The sequence below is a fragment of the Neolamprologus brichardi genome, chromosome 20 (genome assembly GCF_056152115.1).
Source record: "Neolamprologus brichardi isolate AB-2024 chromosome 20, ASM5615211v1, whole genome shotgun sequence".
In the NCBI taxonomy this organism is placed as follows: Eukaryota; Metazoa; Chordata; class Actinopteri; order Cichliformes; family Cichlidae; genus Neolamprologus; species Neolamprologus brichardi.
The window spans coordinates 20400357-20418862 of NC_142123.1; the positions used below are offsets into that span (position 1 = coordinate 20400357).

General features: G+C 39.8%; 1 protein-coding gene and 1 non-coding gene across 6 annotated transcripts; one reads left to right on the forward strand and one right to left on the reverse strand.

Moving 5' to 3' along the window:
- Window positions 1-1831: 1831 nt before the first annotated feature.
- On the reverse strand, window positions 1832-1903 carry trnaa-ugc (transfer RNA alanine (anticodon UGC)). The gene has a single exon. It is a non-coding gene; the product is annotated as a tRNA-Ala (tRNA).
- A 757-nt stretch (window positions 1904-2660) lies between these two features.
- On the forward strand, window positions 2661-17742 carry tp53inp2b (tumor protein p53 inducible nuclear protein 2b). Of its 5 annotated transcripts, none has more exons than XM_087833445.1 (4): window positions 2661-2720; window positions 12340-12690; window positions 13399-13972; window positions 14069-17742. In XM_087833445.1, exons 2-4 carry the CDS (start codon window positions 12567-12569, stop codon window positions 14331-14333), a joined length of 963 nt encoding a protein of 320 aa, XP_087689571.1. In that variant the 5' UTR covers window positions 2661-2720; window positions 12340-12566; the 3' UTR covers window positions 14334-17742. The 5 variants fall into 5 exon arrangements, with proteins under 5 accessions (XP_087689571.1, XP_006796368.2, XP_006796367.2 ...); XM_006796305.2 differs by lacking the exon at window positions 2661-2720 and adding an exon at window positions 4136-4200; XM_006796304.3 differs by lacking the exon at window positions 2661-2720 and adding an exon at window positions 7677-7976.
- Window positions 17743-18506: the final 764 nt, after the last annotated feature.

Below are 18506 nucleotides of genomic sequence, written 5' to 3' on the forward strand. Positions count from 1 at the left end.
TTTGATAAGATTCTGATCTCTGTAGGCAATATGGTTCCTCTACAAATCCTTTATTAACTTGTTTCACTGCTGAGCTTGTGGCTCCTGCTTTTCTGTTTTGTTTTGTTTTTTTTGTTTGTTTGTTTTAAAGGTACACTTTTTGCACGCGTCTAACCATGTGCATTTCAAATGGGACAAACACGTGGTGCAGCAGTCAGCTGGGGTGTTAAAAGTGACTGACGTTTCTCCTCCTTTCCCACCTTCAGCAATATTTGCATGACACTTTGTATGCATGTATCACACTTTGGAAATAAAGGTTCTTGTGATACAACATTTTCAGTTCATAATGTGCTGTATTATGTGGGTCAGGCTGGATCTAGATTATTTTCTAGGAAGCATTTTGAAAGGAATATAGGTCATTTTTAAAGTGTTGCTTCACAATTGTAAAAATAAGACAAATATACACCAATAGAAATCATATGTAAATGTCTGTGTTTGCAGTGGGTGTAAAATAAACATAGTTTTTTGTTTGGTTGTTTTTAATGATTAAGCTACGATAGATTAACTTACAAAGTTTTCTCTTAGGTAAGAGAACTGTAGACTCTATGCCTCTTAATAATTAAGACTTGCAAGAACTAAGAGACATACACGACCTGATGACATACTGCAAGAAAATGCAGGTGATTAGGTGTGGCTGATGCGCTTTTCTCTGAAAACTCAGCACAACTTACTCATGTACATGAAAATCACACTGTGTACCACACCTTTATATTTATTCATTTATAGTTAAAGGCATCTGAAAAGATGGACCTGACTGTCCAAACCGGCCCTTCAGTTTCTCAGAAAAACGTCTTGGAAGTATTTAGCATAATGACTGTTAACACACAAATGTAACAAAGAAGCTCCGGTCCTCACATCCCTGGGTTCACCCTTTCCTCAAACTGAATAAAACTTAAAAACAAGATAATACGATTAAGTTCAAGACCCCTCAACACAAAAATGTAATGTTAAGTAAAACATAAAGATGTAGAACTGCAGAACCTGATGATGAATGTAATAATCTGGATTAGCAAAACATTACTGTGTAATATAAAGATATAAATACAGGTGCAGACATTAGAGCACAGCATGTAAGCATATTTTATAAGGTTATCTAATGAATTAAAATAGCAATTAAAACTTAAGCTTTTATCAAATAGCCAATATTCACGTTTAATGGCGTAGAGCACAGACTAGTCGAGTTTTTATTTGTACAAAAAATAAAGTACCCTATATTTCATTACTCTGTATGTTAAAGTTTTGCTCCTCTGCTCCATTTTTCATAAATCTCAACGTTTTAGTGACTAGATACAGTAACATTCTCTGTTAGGCTGAAGCATAAAATGTGATTCAGCGCCTCCTGGCGGTTGAAAGAAGGGCCTGCCAAGCAAAAACACGCTAAAAGTATATCGTTTAATTTTTATAACAACATTTTATTTAATTCTGTTTTACCGTGGATCTTAGGTTGCTAAAGCCCGCGTGTTGTTTTTTTTTTATATATAAATGCACAAATCCCCCCAAAACACACACATACACCCTCCTCAAGTAAAGCAAACGCGAATTAATCAATGTAAGCAAAATAAACAGGCGTACATTTGATTAGCTGCTAGGCTTCTACTCAGAAAATGAATTCAGATAAAAGCTAACTGTTTATCTCAACCTGATTTAACCTGATTGCTAGATCCAAATCAGATCACTGCTAAATTAAACATTATCGTTCAATAATGGCTTCGTAAAAAGCGACGGTATCGCAGTATTTGTTTGCCTTCCCCCACTTACAACATACAAAAAATATAAACCCTGGTAAAAGAAGTGGAGATGCCGGGGATTGAACCCGGGGCCTCATACATGCAAAGCATGCGCTCTACCACTGAGCTACATCCCCTGTTGGAAATCCTGGCGCATTACTGCGTATATAACAGTACGCATCCATGAACCGGAAGTTGATATTCCTTCTGTAAAATGAGTCGACGTTGAGCAGGTTATTTTTGTTCTCCTTGAGACCAGGTTATATAATTTCAGATCACAGCTTTAGCCTTTGACCCTTGCAGTATTTCTCTGGATACAAGTACATTACTGGATACAAGTACATTACTGTAAGTTACCTTTTTGAATGGATGAAGAAAAGTCCCGAGGTACTCCAGCTCAAAGTGGTGTTTTTTTAGTAGTGGTTTTGTAAACACAGGAGCTCAACTGACGTCAGGATGGATGAATGGGAAATGTATCTGCTTTTTTGTATCCTTGTTTTGTGCTATTTTTAGCCTGCACATCTGAGCAATCTGCTCCTCTTTTTCCATGCTATCTGTAAAGCAGATAAACTGATGGTGGTGATGAGGGCTAAAACTATACTGAAAGACACAGGCACGAAGCCTGATTATAATAATTCTGAAATGAAGTGAGTTTGACACGAGCGGCTGAAAATCAGGTCCTTCTCACCATCCTAGGTACCCTAATCCTTCAGAGAATTTAAAATAGCTCCCCTCATTAAGTTTCATAATATTCTCCAGGGGAGCATGAGCAAGGGGCTGTCTGCCCCCTCTGGAGAGCACAGTTTGTCCTCACTCATGCTGTGTTTATCTGCACACCCTTGCCAAGGACACCACTTACAGGCCCTGTTTGCTCTGCCCATGTAGGGACAGACCCATGGGATGCACGCATGGCCTGAGGGCTTCAGGAGGGCTGAAGGAAGGAGAAGAGAAAGGGTGAGAGACTTTGTCTACACAGGGCTCTCCCAGGATGAGGAGGGATGGGCACCCACTGATGCTGTTATTGTGTAAATTGTGTAAATTTGGACTGGTGACAGAATGCCACCATGCTGAGTCTGTGCTGAGTAATAAGGAAAGGCTGACAACCGTTATGTGGTGAGGGTTATCTGGGGACTGTAGAGTGCTGCATGTACAGACAGGCTGTATGCAATATGAGATCCAAAAAGGAATTCTTTATCTAAGGCCACAGACCTCCAGACGTTACACTGGACAGTGTCAAAGAGGAAGACTCCAACTTTGGAGTTTCAAGTGTTTCTGTATACAGTGTTACATATTACAGTAGTTTATACAGTTAGTGTGGATTTTTAAAAGAATGGTTTGACATTTATGTTTTGACAATGTTCTTGTAGTCTTAACACTTGCAAAGTTAGATGACCTGTGCATGAGCTTTGGTGGTAGAGCTACCATATCCAAGTAAAACAGAGCTAATCAGTAAGTCTAGCTCTTACCAGATTTCAAAAATATACTTAAAAATAAATGCATTTATTAGCAAGTCTTCTCTTCACAATCAAATTGTGGCTTTGCATCTGGGTGTCATTACTACCCTCCACTGGCTGCATTGCAAACCTCATCGAGGCAGGATTATGCAACCTTTTTCTCCCCCATATGATCAAACTGATGTAGACAAAGTATTCATAACGCCACATATTCAACAACTCATGAAAATAAGGCTACAAGCTGCTATGAAATTCACTTACTTACGACAGCTCTTCGACTGCATAGGACACTGATGAATCACACTAAACATTACAGTCACTTGCCTCAAGCTTCTTTGGCATGATGATACCACTTATAGATTTTTGTGGGTTTTCTTTTGTTTTTCTGGATAGAGATGTGCAGCCAGTTTTGTACCTCTGCCTGTGTTTGTTTTACCCAAAGGTGTTCGAGGAAGTAGAAAGTAATGAATTGTTTCAACATATAACGTACTGTTAAACCCTACAAACTGCGATGTCAGTCAGTCTGTCATTTTTATACAGATTAAAATATCTTTTGTACAGAGGCTCATAATTCCTAGAGTATAAATCCTAATGATTGGTGCTCTAGTACCTACTAAATTAGCATTATCACTTCTTTTAGTGACCTATATCAGAAAGATGACTTCCAAAGAGTGTGGCACCTCAGATTCCCCTGTGAACTGTAATAGTATTGGTAAACCTTTTAAGCCATTAGCACCTTTTTTATACAAATATCAGAAGAAACTCGCACATTATCCAACTAGTCCTTTAAGTTCTCCACCCCTTATAATGTGTGTCATTTACTTTACTTCTGGCACTGTAAGTTGTCTGACCTCCTATCTCCTGGGGCTACTGTCTTATCATCAGCTGACAGCCAGCTACGCAGAAGCAGAAAGGCCCGAAAGAAGAGAGGGGCACCAAAAATAAAGCCTTCATAACAGGGTGAAGAAGAGGTGAATGAGGTAATGCTTGGAGTCGACTCAAAACAAAGTGACACATTTTTGAAAGTATGTCAGATCAGTCGATTTGATTTATGTGAAAAAATACAAAAATATTTTATGCAAACCACGAAGAAAATAAATTCTCTGGAGATCAAACTGAAAATGTTGTTTAGAAGTAAAACACAAATTTCTGTGAACAATAAGTTCCAATCGTCTCTCCTGCTCCCAGCAAGTCCCATCAGTATTTGTTTTGTTCCAGTCAGGAACTCACATTATTGTCTGATTCAAGCTTCAACATGCAACAAGCTGGACTTCCGAGTGAGCTGAATCATTGCTGCGCCTCTGTATTTCACCACAGTGTTATCCTTCTCATGCTGGGAACCTGGGTTAGCTGTGTCGGCCAGGAAAAGAACAGGTTTGCTGTGAAATAGGAACATGACCATGAACGTGAACCCAGACAGGAGGGGGAATGAGGGAGCTAGAGAGGGAAATACCGCTCTGACCTTTCGCCTATATTTTTTCCAGCTGGTAGGGGAAACTGTGGGAATCCGTGAATGCAGGAAAAAGCTCTATAGCCTTAGGCAGAAAATGGAAAACCGGAGCCTCTCTTCTCTGTGAGCAAGCTGGTGTGGCTGTGCTGCTATTCATTGCAGCATATTGCTAACACCTTAAAAAGCATCTGAAGCACGTCATAGCGACTGACAAAGTGTTTTACAAGGACGTACACAGGAGCGAGCCAGTGACATGTACTGATTAGTTTGAGAACACAGACATTACACAAACACAAGTACAGATAGCTCTTCCTGAATGTTTGTGTTCACTGTGTTACTGGGGTTGAGATATCATCATCACTGCAGGGTGAATGAGTCTTCATGAGTTGCCAAGCACCTGGTAACCGTATAGGCCGAAACCTTATCAACCTGACGTTAGAAAGCTCGTGCTGAACTCATTGTCTGTGACCAGGCAGCAATTACATACCAAATGTCTAAAGCAGAAAGAACTAGCTCTCAAAGAATGTGTGTGAAACATGAGAGGTGTGGCAAATTTGTTTGTTTGCATTTGAGACATCCAGTCACACACCCTGGTCTTATTACTCAAGTTCAAAAATGCTTCAAAATATAAGACAGCATTTCCGGCTAAATCAACTATGGAGAAATTTCAAGATCATGCTCTTGTCATTGTGTAAAAGCTTCTTAACTTAAAAACATAAGCATAGGCCTTTAATAACATGTTTATTATAATCTATTTTTAAGAAATACACTAACAGATTCACAATTAAAAACTCTCACACTCAGCTGCCGCTTTAATCGGTATGCCTGTTTGCCAGCTACATTTTGGTTATGTAGACATGGTCTAGAAGAGCTCCTGAAGTTCAAACTAAGCATCAGAAATTGAAAGAAAGTGTTAGTGTCAGCTATCTCTGGGGTTTTACAGAGAATGGCCCAAAAATGGGAAAATATCCAGTGAGCAGCAGTTCTCTGGGTGAAAATACCTTATTGATGTTAGAGGTCAGAGGAGAATGGCGAAACTGCTTTGAGCTAGTAACTCAAATAATAACCACATATTTATCTAAGGTAAGCAGAAAAGCAGCTGCACAAAACAGCAAACCTTGAATCAGATATAGCAGCAGACTGCATGGCCTCACCTAACGTTGGCTGGTCTGAGGAGTCTCGATTTCTGCTGTGGAAAATCAGACACTAGTCTGTTGGATTTGTTGTAAACAACATGAAAGCTTGAATCTATCCTGTTTTTTTTATCAATGGTTTGGGCTGCTGCTGGTAGTTTAATTGTGTGGGGATATTTTCTTGGCACACTTTGGTTCCCTTAGCACCAGTGAAGCCTTATTTAAATGCCATAGCCTACCTGACTATTCTTGCTAACCAGGCCTAACACTTTATGACTACAGCATACCCATCATTTTGTTAACACACCATGTCACAAAGCTCAGATGAACTCAAAGTAGTCTTTTGAACATGGCAATGAGTTTGATGTATTCAGGTGGTCTGCACAGTCACAGAACCTCAATCAAACAGACGACCTTTGGGATGTGGTGGAACCGAAGATTGATCTTGGATGTACAGCTGACAAATCTGCATCATGGTATCATTTTAATATGGACTGTGTGGAACCTTTAGCACCTTGTTGGATCAGTGCCTATTAAACTAACTATTAAAGCAGCTCTGGGGGCAAAAGGAGCTCCAATCCAGTACTAGCAAGTTGCATCTGATAAGGTGTGAATACATACAGTTATCCACTTATTTAAAGAGGACCAGCTGCTACTGAATAACTGTCAAATTTATAGCATCCATGTTATAAAATTTAAATAAGTCATTATGTGTTTGGCTGAGTTTCAGCTGGAAGAACAGAGGTATGTTTCACCCTGACTGCTGACTGAGAAGCAGGTACACACCCATGGAGACATAAACATGCGTGTTGCTAACAAGAACCACTTCTATTATCAATTATACAATATGTATTTTATAAAAAACACAACACCTAAAGAAACACACATGTATAAAAGCACACACAGTAATGGGAACAGTCACAATGTGCTAACACAAAGAGCAGTGGATAATCTCATTGCTTTACAGACTGCTGGGTAAAAAAGTGACCACAAGGGGTATTTAAAACATCTAAAAATCCCATTGGTTACACAAAAGCTGCATTCAAAATAGCAAATATGATTGGCTGATATAGCAAAAGTCGTCCCCACCAGTGGAATGAAAAAAAATATGCTGAAGGGGAAGAGAATGAGGTTTATTTACTATTAAAATGTAAAGTAAAACCACCAGCATCACCGGACAAGAAAAAATGAACATGATGTAAACTGCGGTTATTAAATGATTTGAATATTTGAGGTTTTAGTAAACAGGTCACCCTCAGGGAAAAACATGCAAATGAGATTGCAGTTGTCAGTGTTGTCCAGCATCCAGCATATGAGTAGAAGTAAAAACTACACCGGAAATGATACTGTTTCATATTTTAAATATCTTGTTTATAGAATTTCACATCATATCACATTTGGGCCCCTAATATGTTAAAAATTAACTGCAAAGGCCTCACTAAAACTGGATCACACAAAGTTATTGCAAACATGTTGTGTCTGTGGTTCAAATTCCATTCAGATGGTGACATAACCGGTTTGTTGCATCAGATTCCTCTTTCTCCTTCTCTTGATAGTTTAAATACTTTCATTTCCACATCCTACTTTTTCCTAGTCCTATATTAAAGACTTATGTGAAAACAGACCCAGAGTCAGTTTACCTCCCCCCAGCCCAGCTTTCAAAAACCACGGATGCTGTTCGTGGAAGCTGATTAGAGTTCAGATTCCCAGTGAAGTCACCGTTTCCATCTGGGTGCAGGTTGACGGCTCATCTTGCCCAGCCCCCACCCTGTCACCAAGTAGACCGGCTTGTATCGGGTGTAATATTCTGATTGGCCGCTTTCTTTGGCGTGGGCAGGGCGATAGGCGTGGCTCTGAGTATTGTGATCTCACAATCAGCTGTTTTGTACGCTCTACATTCTGATCCGAGGATCAGCTGGAGGCAGCAATAAACAGGAAAATCTGCAGCGTAAAAACTAGAGGAAGGAGGGGAAAGCTGCAGATGTTATGATCTGAAAACGTCCGTGTAAACATTTTTACACGAAGCCCTTCTTCTAAGAAGAAAGCCTTTTATTTTTATATAATGGTGTTCTAACTACCTCACATAAAGGCTATCTAAAGCTATGCTTTAAGAGTTGTCGTTTCTACTGTGTGTGAGATCTCGTTTACAACTTGAATAACACTGCAAGGGCAGGTAAGCTATTTCATTTTCTGTATTTTTTATCTCTATTTCCTTTTCCAGATTAAACGCTCGGTGTGTTTTGTGTCTAACTGTGCTTTTAAAGAGGCATCAGACTAACCTACATCTTTGCAATTGAACCTGCTGCGTTCCTTTTTGAGGTTATTCATAAAAATATCCATCACATATCAGCTGTCGTGAAATCATAGGGATTCTTATTATTGAATTGCATCCCTTTGTCTTGGCCTGCCTTTTAGTGTGTGTTTTTTCTTATACTATGAAATGACCTGTTAATGGGACATGAATAGATGGGAAAGCAGTATGTTATAGGCCCAAATAAACAGCCTTAGTTGGGTCGATTCGACGTCCTGCATCTGCAGAAATGACACCAGCCTGCATATAGATTAATCCTATAGGACGCCAGCAGTCGTTGTTTTGCAAACTGCACCAAATGCTGGTGTGGAGTCGATGGCGGATGTTGATGTATTTGTTGCAGATCGACCTTTTTAGGTTTTGATTTCCACTAAAAATACACCAGGCCTAACCTGAGCTGCTCTGTCAAATAACCGACTCGCTGTGTATTCAAGAGCCTCTCTTCTCCTGTCTTTCGTGCAGTGTTGCTGAGCCACAACTGTCATTGCTTTGACCCCTCAGCTGTAGCCAGAGCTTATACGGATAATTCATGTTTAACCTGGATACCCTGCGCAGAAAGTCGCGTCTTCTCTGAGCTCGTCGACGCTCTGGCATCGAGGTCGATGTTTTATTTTACATGAAGAGCCTATTCTTTGTGTTGGAAACGTAAACACCGCTGCATATTTTTTTCATAAGGGTTTCAAGTCCAGACGACAGCCGTCGACAACAGCAGCCGCTCTCACACGGATGGTTTTTCGGTACCGTGTTGCAAAATGCAGATCAAACACGAAAACTATGTCGACTGCAAACACACGATCAGAAAATCTCGATATTTTTTCCCTGTTTGTTATTCTGACCGATTTTCTTTTTTCCTCCGGTCGCAAAATAGGCTGGAGCCTCTCCGTCAGTGTCAGTGACGTGGCGTGACGTCAGACGCAGCTTGTTTTTACTTCTCGCGAGCCCCGCCCACTCCTCTTATGAAATAAATAAAATAAAAAACCTCAATCAATAGACCTGCCTATAAATCCGAAACATATTAAATATATACTGTTGTGTTACTGCCACATTTTAATAAATACACAAAACCTTTTGTTCAACATGTAAGAAGGCTTTCGTCTGCATTATTCATGCCAATTCTGTATCTGAGGTACAGTCTAATATATATATATATATAATGTTCCTTTTGACCTGTAAGGTCTCCTTATTATCTAACAGCATCAGTGATCATATAAACTATAAATGAGCTAGAGTTACCCTAGAGGGCCAAATGTCACCTGCTGTCCCTGGCCAGATAAGGTATCCTAAAATAGAAAAAACAAAATGTGTTATGAAAATATTATTTACCTCACAAGAAATATTCAATCAGCTCTTATTTCCTACTGTACTGTACATATGCCCAGCTACAAGCAGTGATAATAAAGAAAAAGAAAGGGAAAATGTAATGAGCGAGAGTCACTTTTACTGCTTTTAACTTTCCGATAACGCATATCTTTCTGCTTTTTTACAAGACAGTCAGCATCATGAATCTTTGTCATTGTGTTAATGGGTGGATTTGACAAGGTTTCTACAAAACATACATCATCTGGTCATTAGCCATCATTGTTTCTTTGGGCCCTTTTGGCAGTGTCAGTACCTATAAGGCCAATCAGTAGCTCTCAGTTGGCAAGCTAACAAAATGGTCAGGGAAGTGCTTCTTACGAGTCCATGTTGGGTGTTTATTGTGCGGATCTCCTCTCCACTTTATGCAAAGCAGCACTGAGGCCTGAAAAACGTTGTTTATCAGAATTTACTTGTCATAGTCCCATGACTTAATGCTTTATTAGTCAAGGAATGCATTAATCTTTGTGCTGAGGTATGCACTGCAGCGCATCAGCTCAAAGACAGTTCCTCAAAAACATTTCATAGTCATTGTTTAGTGACTGAACGTTTTTTTTCTCACAAGATCTAAAAAACAGGTCATGCAACCCAGATCTTTTTTTAATTAAGAGATAAGAGATAAGAAAGATAAGTCTTTATTGTCATTGCACAGTCATACCTAGTACAATAGTACAACAACATTGGAAACTGTCCTGCGTCGGTACTATGCACAACAAAACACAATACAAACAAGACAACACAACACAAGACAGTAACTTAACTGAATAAATTTAAAAAAGAATGAGTGTATGACAGTAACTTAATTATATATATAACAAGTTAAATTACTTTCATCGTTTAAAGAAAGGGCTTAAAAGGTTTCGCTTTTTTTCTTTTTGCACCAGTTACTGCTTCACTTGATTTATCTCATATCCTATCGTATCACTTCAAGCACCTGACATCAGCAATCCCACAAGCCTGCTCTGTATGACTGCAATTAGGATGTGTCTTCCCTTTTTTGCTCCGTTATCATGGTGATTCTCCAAATAAGGACAGAAACCCATCATGCATCCATGCATATCTGCTCCCATGACTCTTTGCTCTATAAATCCTTGCCTTTCACCTTATCTTTACTAACCTTCTCATTTATTTAGTGAGAAAGTTCAGCTTCATACACTTTACATTATAGTCAATGAGATTTCTGGGGCAAATGAGACTGTGGTTGAATGTGATGATTACTTAAATAGGTTATGGGCTGATATCGAACCTCTGCAACATTGAAACTAGTATCTTTAGTAAATACGCACTAACCTTGAATTCACAAACAAAAATAACTGTGTCAGACAGTTGCAGAGCGTGTTGAACTCTGTGATCTCTTGGGTCTCTTTGCCCTATATACTCAGTTTAAATAAAACTCAACCATTGAACATGCATAGCGTTGTCACATAAGCTAGACTTCAGGTTAACATTACATCAGTGTGTTCACATGTAGTTCACATCCTCGTCCTTTGGCCTCAGCACCTGCTGTCACAATGTTTCTGGTTTTCTTTGCATCTTTCACATGTGCACACACACATTACTTGGTTTTGTAAGAGTGTGGCTCTTTGTAAATATACCTTTTTTAGTTTTGCCTACTTTTTTCTAGAGGTGGATACCAACACTGGACAGATACTAGCATGGAAGGATTGTTACTTTGTCTCACTATGTTGCCTTCTTAATTGTGTTAAATAATTAATTATTTCAAAATTAATAATTTCTAAATCCACGAAAAGCTGAACGGTGTGTTTTGTTTTATTAACTAATAATTAATCACAACCACAATAAATTACAATGAAAAGTCTTCATTCAAATTTGCACAGAAATGCAAATGAATTCAACTCACAAACCATGACACACTGCTCTCCCCTACATAAGCTGCCTTTATAGGTTAAAAGTATCAGTATTGGTACTGGTATCAGTAATACTGGCCCTATATTTACTTGGTATTAGATGAATACCAAAATCATCTTCTTCTTCTTCTGTGCTCTGCCCATCTGTCTAGAAACTGAGAGTTGATTGGTTTTCTTGACCTAATAGGGGAGGGCAGTGTAGTCATTACACACTGGCTTGCTGATTAACTCATTAACTCCTGTTTCTTATGTAACTTCGCAGGACCTTCACAGTCCACTAGGGGGGCCCGACCCACATTTTGGAAATCACTGCACGAGATTGCTTGTAGTAACAAACCTGTAATTATTATTCGATCGTTCTCAGCTCTAAAAAATATTTCAGCATCTTTCAAGTATTTGTCCTTTTGTTTAGTTTCATCTACTATTACTGCAGTAACTGTTAAAAAAATGCATTCATTAACACATTTACCTGGACACGCAGGCAAAATTAGCAACTATCTTGCAAATATGAGGAGATGTTTAGCTGCTAAGGCCAAATATTCCCTCAGGGGTGCATGGCAACCAAAAACACAGCAGCCAGAAGTAAGATGCCAAATGAATGACAGGCACAGTGTTGATGTGCAGCCCCCAAGTGGTCAAAACATTAAAAAGAAAAAAAATGGAGTGGCCTTTCAAAAGTGTTAAGATATAAAGTGTTTAAAGTGAGTCGTCTTGAAGATTTTTTTTTTTTTTTCAAAAAAGCACTGTTGTTTTATAAACTCATTATAAGATTCCCACCTCTTCTAATTAACACGTTACTGTTAGTGTTCAAAATAATAATAGTAATTTTTTTAAAAATAGCAACACTTTTAATGCCACTAAGGTTTGAGTTCAGGCTAAAAACAACGATTGAATTGCATTTTTAAATAATCCTGACCTCTTTTGTTTCTTACTCTCTTTATCTAATGTATGTTTCATCTTTTCATTGCAACTAATTATCCTCTTTTTCCTCTCTCCCTTAGGCCTTTGCTCCAAACCAAGTGAAACCTTATATTTGCACTACAGAAGCCTGTCCACACCTGTTTGTCAAAACAAGATCCAGCAAGAGGCTTCAAGTTGGGGAAAAAAATAATCAAAGAACAGCGTAAAATAGCAACCGACAAGAAATTCAAAAAGGCAGCTACAGCTTTTTCTTTGTGCACCACAACAAAAGCACCAGAGTCATCAACACTTGACAATACGCGCAGTAATGTTTCAGCGTCTTAGCAACCTGCTGTTTGGGGAGGTGGAAGAGGTGGCAGCTGAGCTGAAGGGACCCAACCCATGTGTGACTGAGGCCGATGAGGAGGGATGGATGATTGTCAATCTGCCTGGTGAGTCAGAGAGAGCATTGTGCTGGGCTTGTGTTGAAGGGATGGTTATTTTAAAAGCCACATCAAAAGTGAGGAAATAGTCAAATTATGCTTTGTGTGCTGCTGTGCATGTTTATGATACTGACTAATATATGAAGTGTAGTGATAACAACAGTGGGATGATGAGATGGGGTGAAGTATTATGATAAGGGCGTGGCTCAGCTACACTGCCGCTCATCCATATGGCTGCCATGCCAAAGGTTGTGTTGTCCGTCAAATGGCGGAAACACATAGCTACCTGTGAACATGCATCTCCTTCCACTTTGTTTATGATCTTGATCATGACAAAGACAATTTTAAAGTATGAGAATGTGCTTTAATGCCTGCTCAGAAGAAGCCAAACAAACAACATAACATAAAAGTACCTCTCAGCAGAGTCAAGGCAGAAATTATGTCAATGACATAATCACAGCTTTAGAGGGTCAACACAACTAATGATGTGACTCTTTTATGTTTCCTTACCCCTCCTCCCCCCTCTTCCTTTCCTCCAACTTTTTTTAAATACCCTTACATTCCTCACACTGGTATGTGTGTGCGTGCGTATGTGATCCCTTCTTTGACCTGCATGGCTTTTTGAAAAATCTGCCACATTTGCATAACTTGTGCAACATCTTCCCCCACCCTGACCCCCCTCTCATCTGAACCATCTCATCGCTGCCATGTGCTCAGAAGAGTCTGACTGCATGATGCAGGTTGATGATGAGTCAGGAATCCCATTGATCGCACAATCATTCCCAGAGAATAACTTGTCAAATCGTCAAGACGCACGTACAAGGACTGAGTGCCCGGCCCCTGTCCCCCACCCCCCTCACAAGCGTCGTAGGACACATAAAGGCCGGCCACAAGGTGCAGTAGCATTAGTAGACCCTGTGTCCTGTCCCAGCCCCAGCCCATCAGACATGGGTGCTACTACACCCGTGACCCTGCCAAGACGGGTCAGACTGTCCACGCCCTCCTCCACGCCGTCAATGTCCCCAGGCTCTGGGAGTGAGTGTGGGGGCAGTGGGTGTAGCAGTAGGGCAGGCTCAGAGAGAGGCTGCATGGATGAGAGCTGGTTTGTCACCCCTCCCCCCTGTTTCACTGCAGAGGGAGCCACTGCAGAGGCCAGTCCGATGGAAGACCTGCTCATAGAGCACCCCAGCATGTCTGTGTACGTCTCCCCGAGCAACCTGTCCATGGTGTCCAACAGCAACCTGTCTGCAGTGGCAGAGGAAAGCATGGTTAGCCTGGGGGGCAGCGTGAGGTGAGAGCGATTGGCTAAAAATATACCTGCCCTTTATCCACTTTTTTCCCCAGCATCAGCTATCAACTATCTTATCTTTTCTCTCTTTTCCATCAGAGCGGCTGAACCAGCTTCGGTCCCCGCCACTCACGCCACTATGCCCACCAGGGTGAGCCGTGGAGCAGCTGCCCAGGCCGGTGCTCTGGCCAAGGTCACCCAAGTGGCCAGGGTCCAGCGTAGCAAAGCCCGAGTGGAACGCCGCCATCTGGGGCGCAACCGCATCCAACGCCAAAACCGCACCAGGGAGCAGATCCCTCGCCACGCAGCCCACACCAGAAACACCTTCCTTCACCAGCCCAGCAAGCGTAACTTCTGCCACTAAACTCCCCAGCGCACAGGGGGCATTGTTTACTCTGAGGGCATTAGTAGTCACACATGAATAAACGCAGTCAACCACAGCTTTTTTAATTTCCGTTGCACTTAAGATAACAGTAGTGTTTTGTTGTTTAGACATAATCTGACTTCACCTGGTAGCTCAATTCCCATTCTGGTGTTATGAAACCGAACCCTCTTGAATAGATATTGTTGACCTTTTTACTACTTATTGTCCGACACAGTATCCAAACCACAAAAAAAGTCTTTAAAATCTTAAAAGAAGCTATTCATAGTAATAATAATGCTTGAAAAGCACGAAAAACTTGATTTCTATAAAGTTTCTGTCCAATCTTGCCTCCCCAAGTTCATCCCTCCGCAGTGCATTTTATTTTAGAGAAATTAATTCAGCTAATACACCTCCGTTAAATTTATTTAATTATTTTGAAGACAATAAATTCAAAGTGAAGTTTATTTTTCTCTGGCTGGAATAACAGTTTTCTGATTTTTCCGGTGGAAACAATGCAAGACAGATTTTTTTCTTTATAACACCAAAAACAAGTCATCATGTCTTCAAAGCTTTATGTTAAGGAGATAAAAGGATTCAATCAAAATATGATTTTTTTTTTTGTTCAGAAGAGGTGGAAGGATATACCGTGTGTGACGAGGGGGAGAGGAAATTCACTAGACATTTGTTTCTCTCCAATTTGGTGCGCTAATGAGCAAAGTACACGACAAAGCCCAGGAAACATGAAGCAACCGATTTCATCAGAGGAAACCAAATGTTGTGAGATTTCTCTCTTCTTTCTTTGTGAAGGATAACAGCAAGTTGATGATGGCGAGAGTATGAGCAAAACAGATTAAAGAGTAAAGCAAAAAGACATGATGAATTGGAACATAACTGAATGAAGACTGAGGTGGGTTAACGAGAAAGGTTCACAGGAAAGTGTAACGTAACCCTCTGAGCAGCCTGAGTCCTTAAAATGTAACATCAAATTTTATTGGAGAGCTTTTAGAGTACAGCTGCTGCTTTTGCATATTCAAATAGTTGTCGTTGGCACTTCTAAAGTCATTACAGATGAGGATTATAAATGCAGTGGAAATATCCAAGGCTAGTCTTTGGGTTACAGGGTATGGCAGGTCATAGTAAGTGCAGAGCGGTATCGGTGGTAACTCTTTATTTTGTTTTGTCATCTGTTTTTCTGCGTACTTTGTCTCGTAAACAGTAATTTTATTGGGCTGTTTCTGTTTGCATGATTCCAACCGGACAAAATATCTAAACTGTTCCCTGCCAGATAAACAGAAAGTAGACATTTGGGCTTTTTAAAGTCAACACATTATAATCGTTTCTCCCCCCGCAGATCATAAAACAGCACGATTATCATTATTTGTGTCCTCTGTACACTAAAGCAATGTGCCCAGCACACACATCAGTCATTCTTTTACACAGTGTGTGCTGTGATCTTATGTTATCCATGTGAACACCAACAAAGAGAGCATTTTTTTTACATCTGTCCCTTTTATGGATAAAAGCACTGTCTTCACGGGACTTATTTTGTTTTGTTTTTAAAAAGACTAACACAAGCATCTTCATCCAGATTCAACACTTTCAACAAATATCATCTTCCTCATGGACGCCCAGCGCATTGCTGATATCTCCTTCATTATTCTCATATTTCTTATTAGCACATGCAGCTCTAACAGTGTCCACGTAAAGATCTAGCTTACTGATATGTATTCAACAACAATAGTAAACAATGGTGCTGAAGTGTATACTGATGTTTGTAAATTATTTGAGAAATGGATGTACGTTTGCACTGTCATACATTTTGTGAGTCAAAAAGTTTTAGCGGTGTGCCGTGTGCTTGTTTTGTTTTTGTTTTCTTTTTTCCTTTTGTGATAATTTTTTCTTCTTTTCATTTTGACCTGGACTGTGTGTGAGGTGTCCCGATACGTTGAATCCTACGAAAAAGACACAGATATCTGTCATCTTTTTCTTCTTGTAAATATTACAGAACAATTTATAATGCTTTGCTAGATGTCATAGCCTCTCAGGACTCGAGTCCACATTATTGTGTCCAACGGGACTGATGAGAATCCAGTCTCTGCCCCATCTCTGTGCTCGCTTTTTAAACCAGGAGGGCCACAAGTGGTGTCATTGCTCCATTTTCAGTGTCACCTTGTTGAGATGCACCATTTAAAAAAGAAAAAAGATATAGGCTCAGAGTTGACGTGCCATAGGCAAACACTGCCCTCCAGAGGGCCCACTCGACACAGCACCAGCTGCTGTGTAAATGCTGTTGAGGGTCCAGTCTTATGACCGTACTGAAGTGTTAAAAGGACAGACTGAGATACATCGAGAAAATAGATGTCCTGTGTGGTTCTTGAGTCACATGCTAAACCTTTTTTTCTATCAATAATCCTACAAATTACTTAATTTTATTAAATTACAAATGTTTCTGCTTTAAGGGTGGCTATAATGTATCCTGTCGGTCTCTCAAGTGCAGCGGGTGTATCTGAGGTGATGAGCGTGCACACATACACATCAAGATATCTCTGTTTAGGCTTTCACACTCTCTCCAAGGGGCTTTTACTATTCTCACTGTGCCTCAGAGGAAGCATCTTGTTTGAGGGGAAAACAGTAAAAACAGGTTAATGATGAGAGATCACAGGTGGATTATGGGTGCACGCCAAATCGCCGCAGATACCTCTGATGCTGAAAATTTCATTTACTTTTATTTTCCGTCCTTTATCAGCAATGAAATGTAAAAAGGAAACATGTTTAGGTATGTTGTGTGTGATTATTGCAATGTGTGGTTTTAGGAGGCAAGGTCATTCAAAACTTGCAGGGGAGGGAGTGGGCACCCACTGTGTTGAGCCTATAGCAGATGTGGGATGTGGATAGTGACAAAATGAGGCAGTAGACATATAGTTTATATATTTAAAAAAAAAGAAATGTATTATAAAAATACAATAGAACATGCTTGTATTTTCCCATATAGTTATTAGAAGAGTTGTTCGACAATATAATATTTTAAATGAAAGCGTTGAATGTCTGGGGAGTTTCACATGTTTTACGTCGTGCCCTAATATGACGGCAGCTTCAAAACACTTGGGGTTTCCCCCCCATGTTACATCTCAGTTAGTACACCCTCCCTCCCCTCCATGAAAATGAAAGATATAGACATATAAAATTTGATGTATCTGATATCTATGGTGATTGTGCCTTTCACTATTTCTGCATGGTTTTTGTGATGTACTGATTTTTTTTCCCACACCCAAAGCGGACCGTTGTCCACTGACAGGCAAGACCTATGCAAAAATCAACGGATGGGTTGTCCAACATCCATTCAGAAAACACAGGTACCCGCCAAAAATACCCCCCACGACAATAACAACAATAAATGCTCAGGTTAACACCTGAATCTCGTGTCATTATTTTCATGTGGGACAGCAAAAGAGGTGTTGGAATACAGTCTTATATAGGAAAGCTTAAAAAGGCCGTAGTACTTATTATTATAACACTCAGTGTTATTATTTTATAGCCTAACATTTAGAAATAATGCATAAGCACCTGGTTGAAAGCGCAATAATTGTGAATATTAAACTATATATGGCTTTTGACTTGGCATCATAAATATCCAAATTGTTTGGATTATAAAATTTTATAGCTGAAGTAGTTAACCAAATAATCGTACAGCGTAGGGTTAAGGTGACTAGATGTCCCTCTTTAGCATGTTTATTCCTTGTCCCCCTGTCCCACATCTGGAGACTTGTCCCACATTTTGACTTGTTCTACACTCCTTCTAAAGTCTTTCTTTTACCAGACGTGCGTGAAGGGAAGACTTTTTATGATATTCAAAACACAGAAGGTCAGTTTGTTTAATGCCCGTTTAATGTTTTTGTCTTTTTTTTCCCTTAAATATATTTTTCTGTTTCATGCAGGGGCAGTGACACAATATGTATCTGTGTCATAAGCAAAGTTTTAAATTTGCCATATTTGGCTCAAAGCATGGACACATTGTATTTGTTTGGAGAGAGAGCAGGGGATATATTTGGCCCGTGCTTGCTAATTAACAATATAAAACCATAAACATTTTTATCAAATTTCTATTTGCAAGCTAGACATGAAAATTCCATTGGTGGCATTGATGATGTTTTCCTCTCTGCCCACCAAAAACAC

What these genes read in the sequence shown, in the direction of transcription:
- tp53inp2b (XM_087833445.1), top strand. Translation starts at nt 12,567, where the DNA reads ATGTTTCAGCGTCTTAGCAACCTGCTGTTTGGGGAGGTGGAAGAGGTG. An exon ending in GATGATTGTCAATCTGCCTG is followed by an intron (nt 12,691 to 13,398) that starts GTGAGTCAGAGA and finishes CCATGTGCTCAG; the next exon opens with AAGAGTCTGACTGCATGATG. An exon ending in AGCCTGGGGGGCAGCGTGAG is followed by an intron (nt 13,973 to 14,068) that starts GTGAGAGCGATT and finishes CTTTTCCATCAG; the next exon opens with AGCGGCTGAACCAGCTTCGG.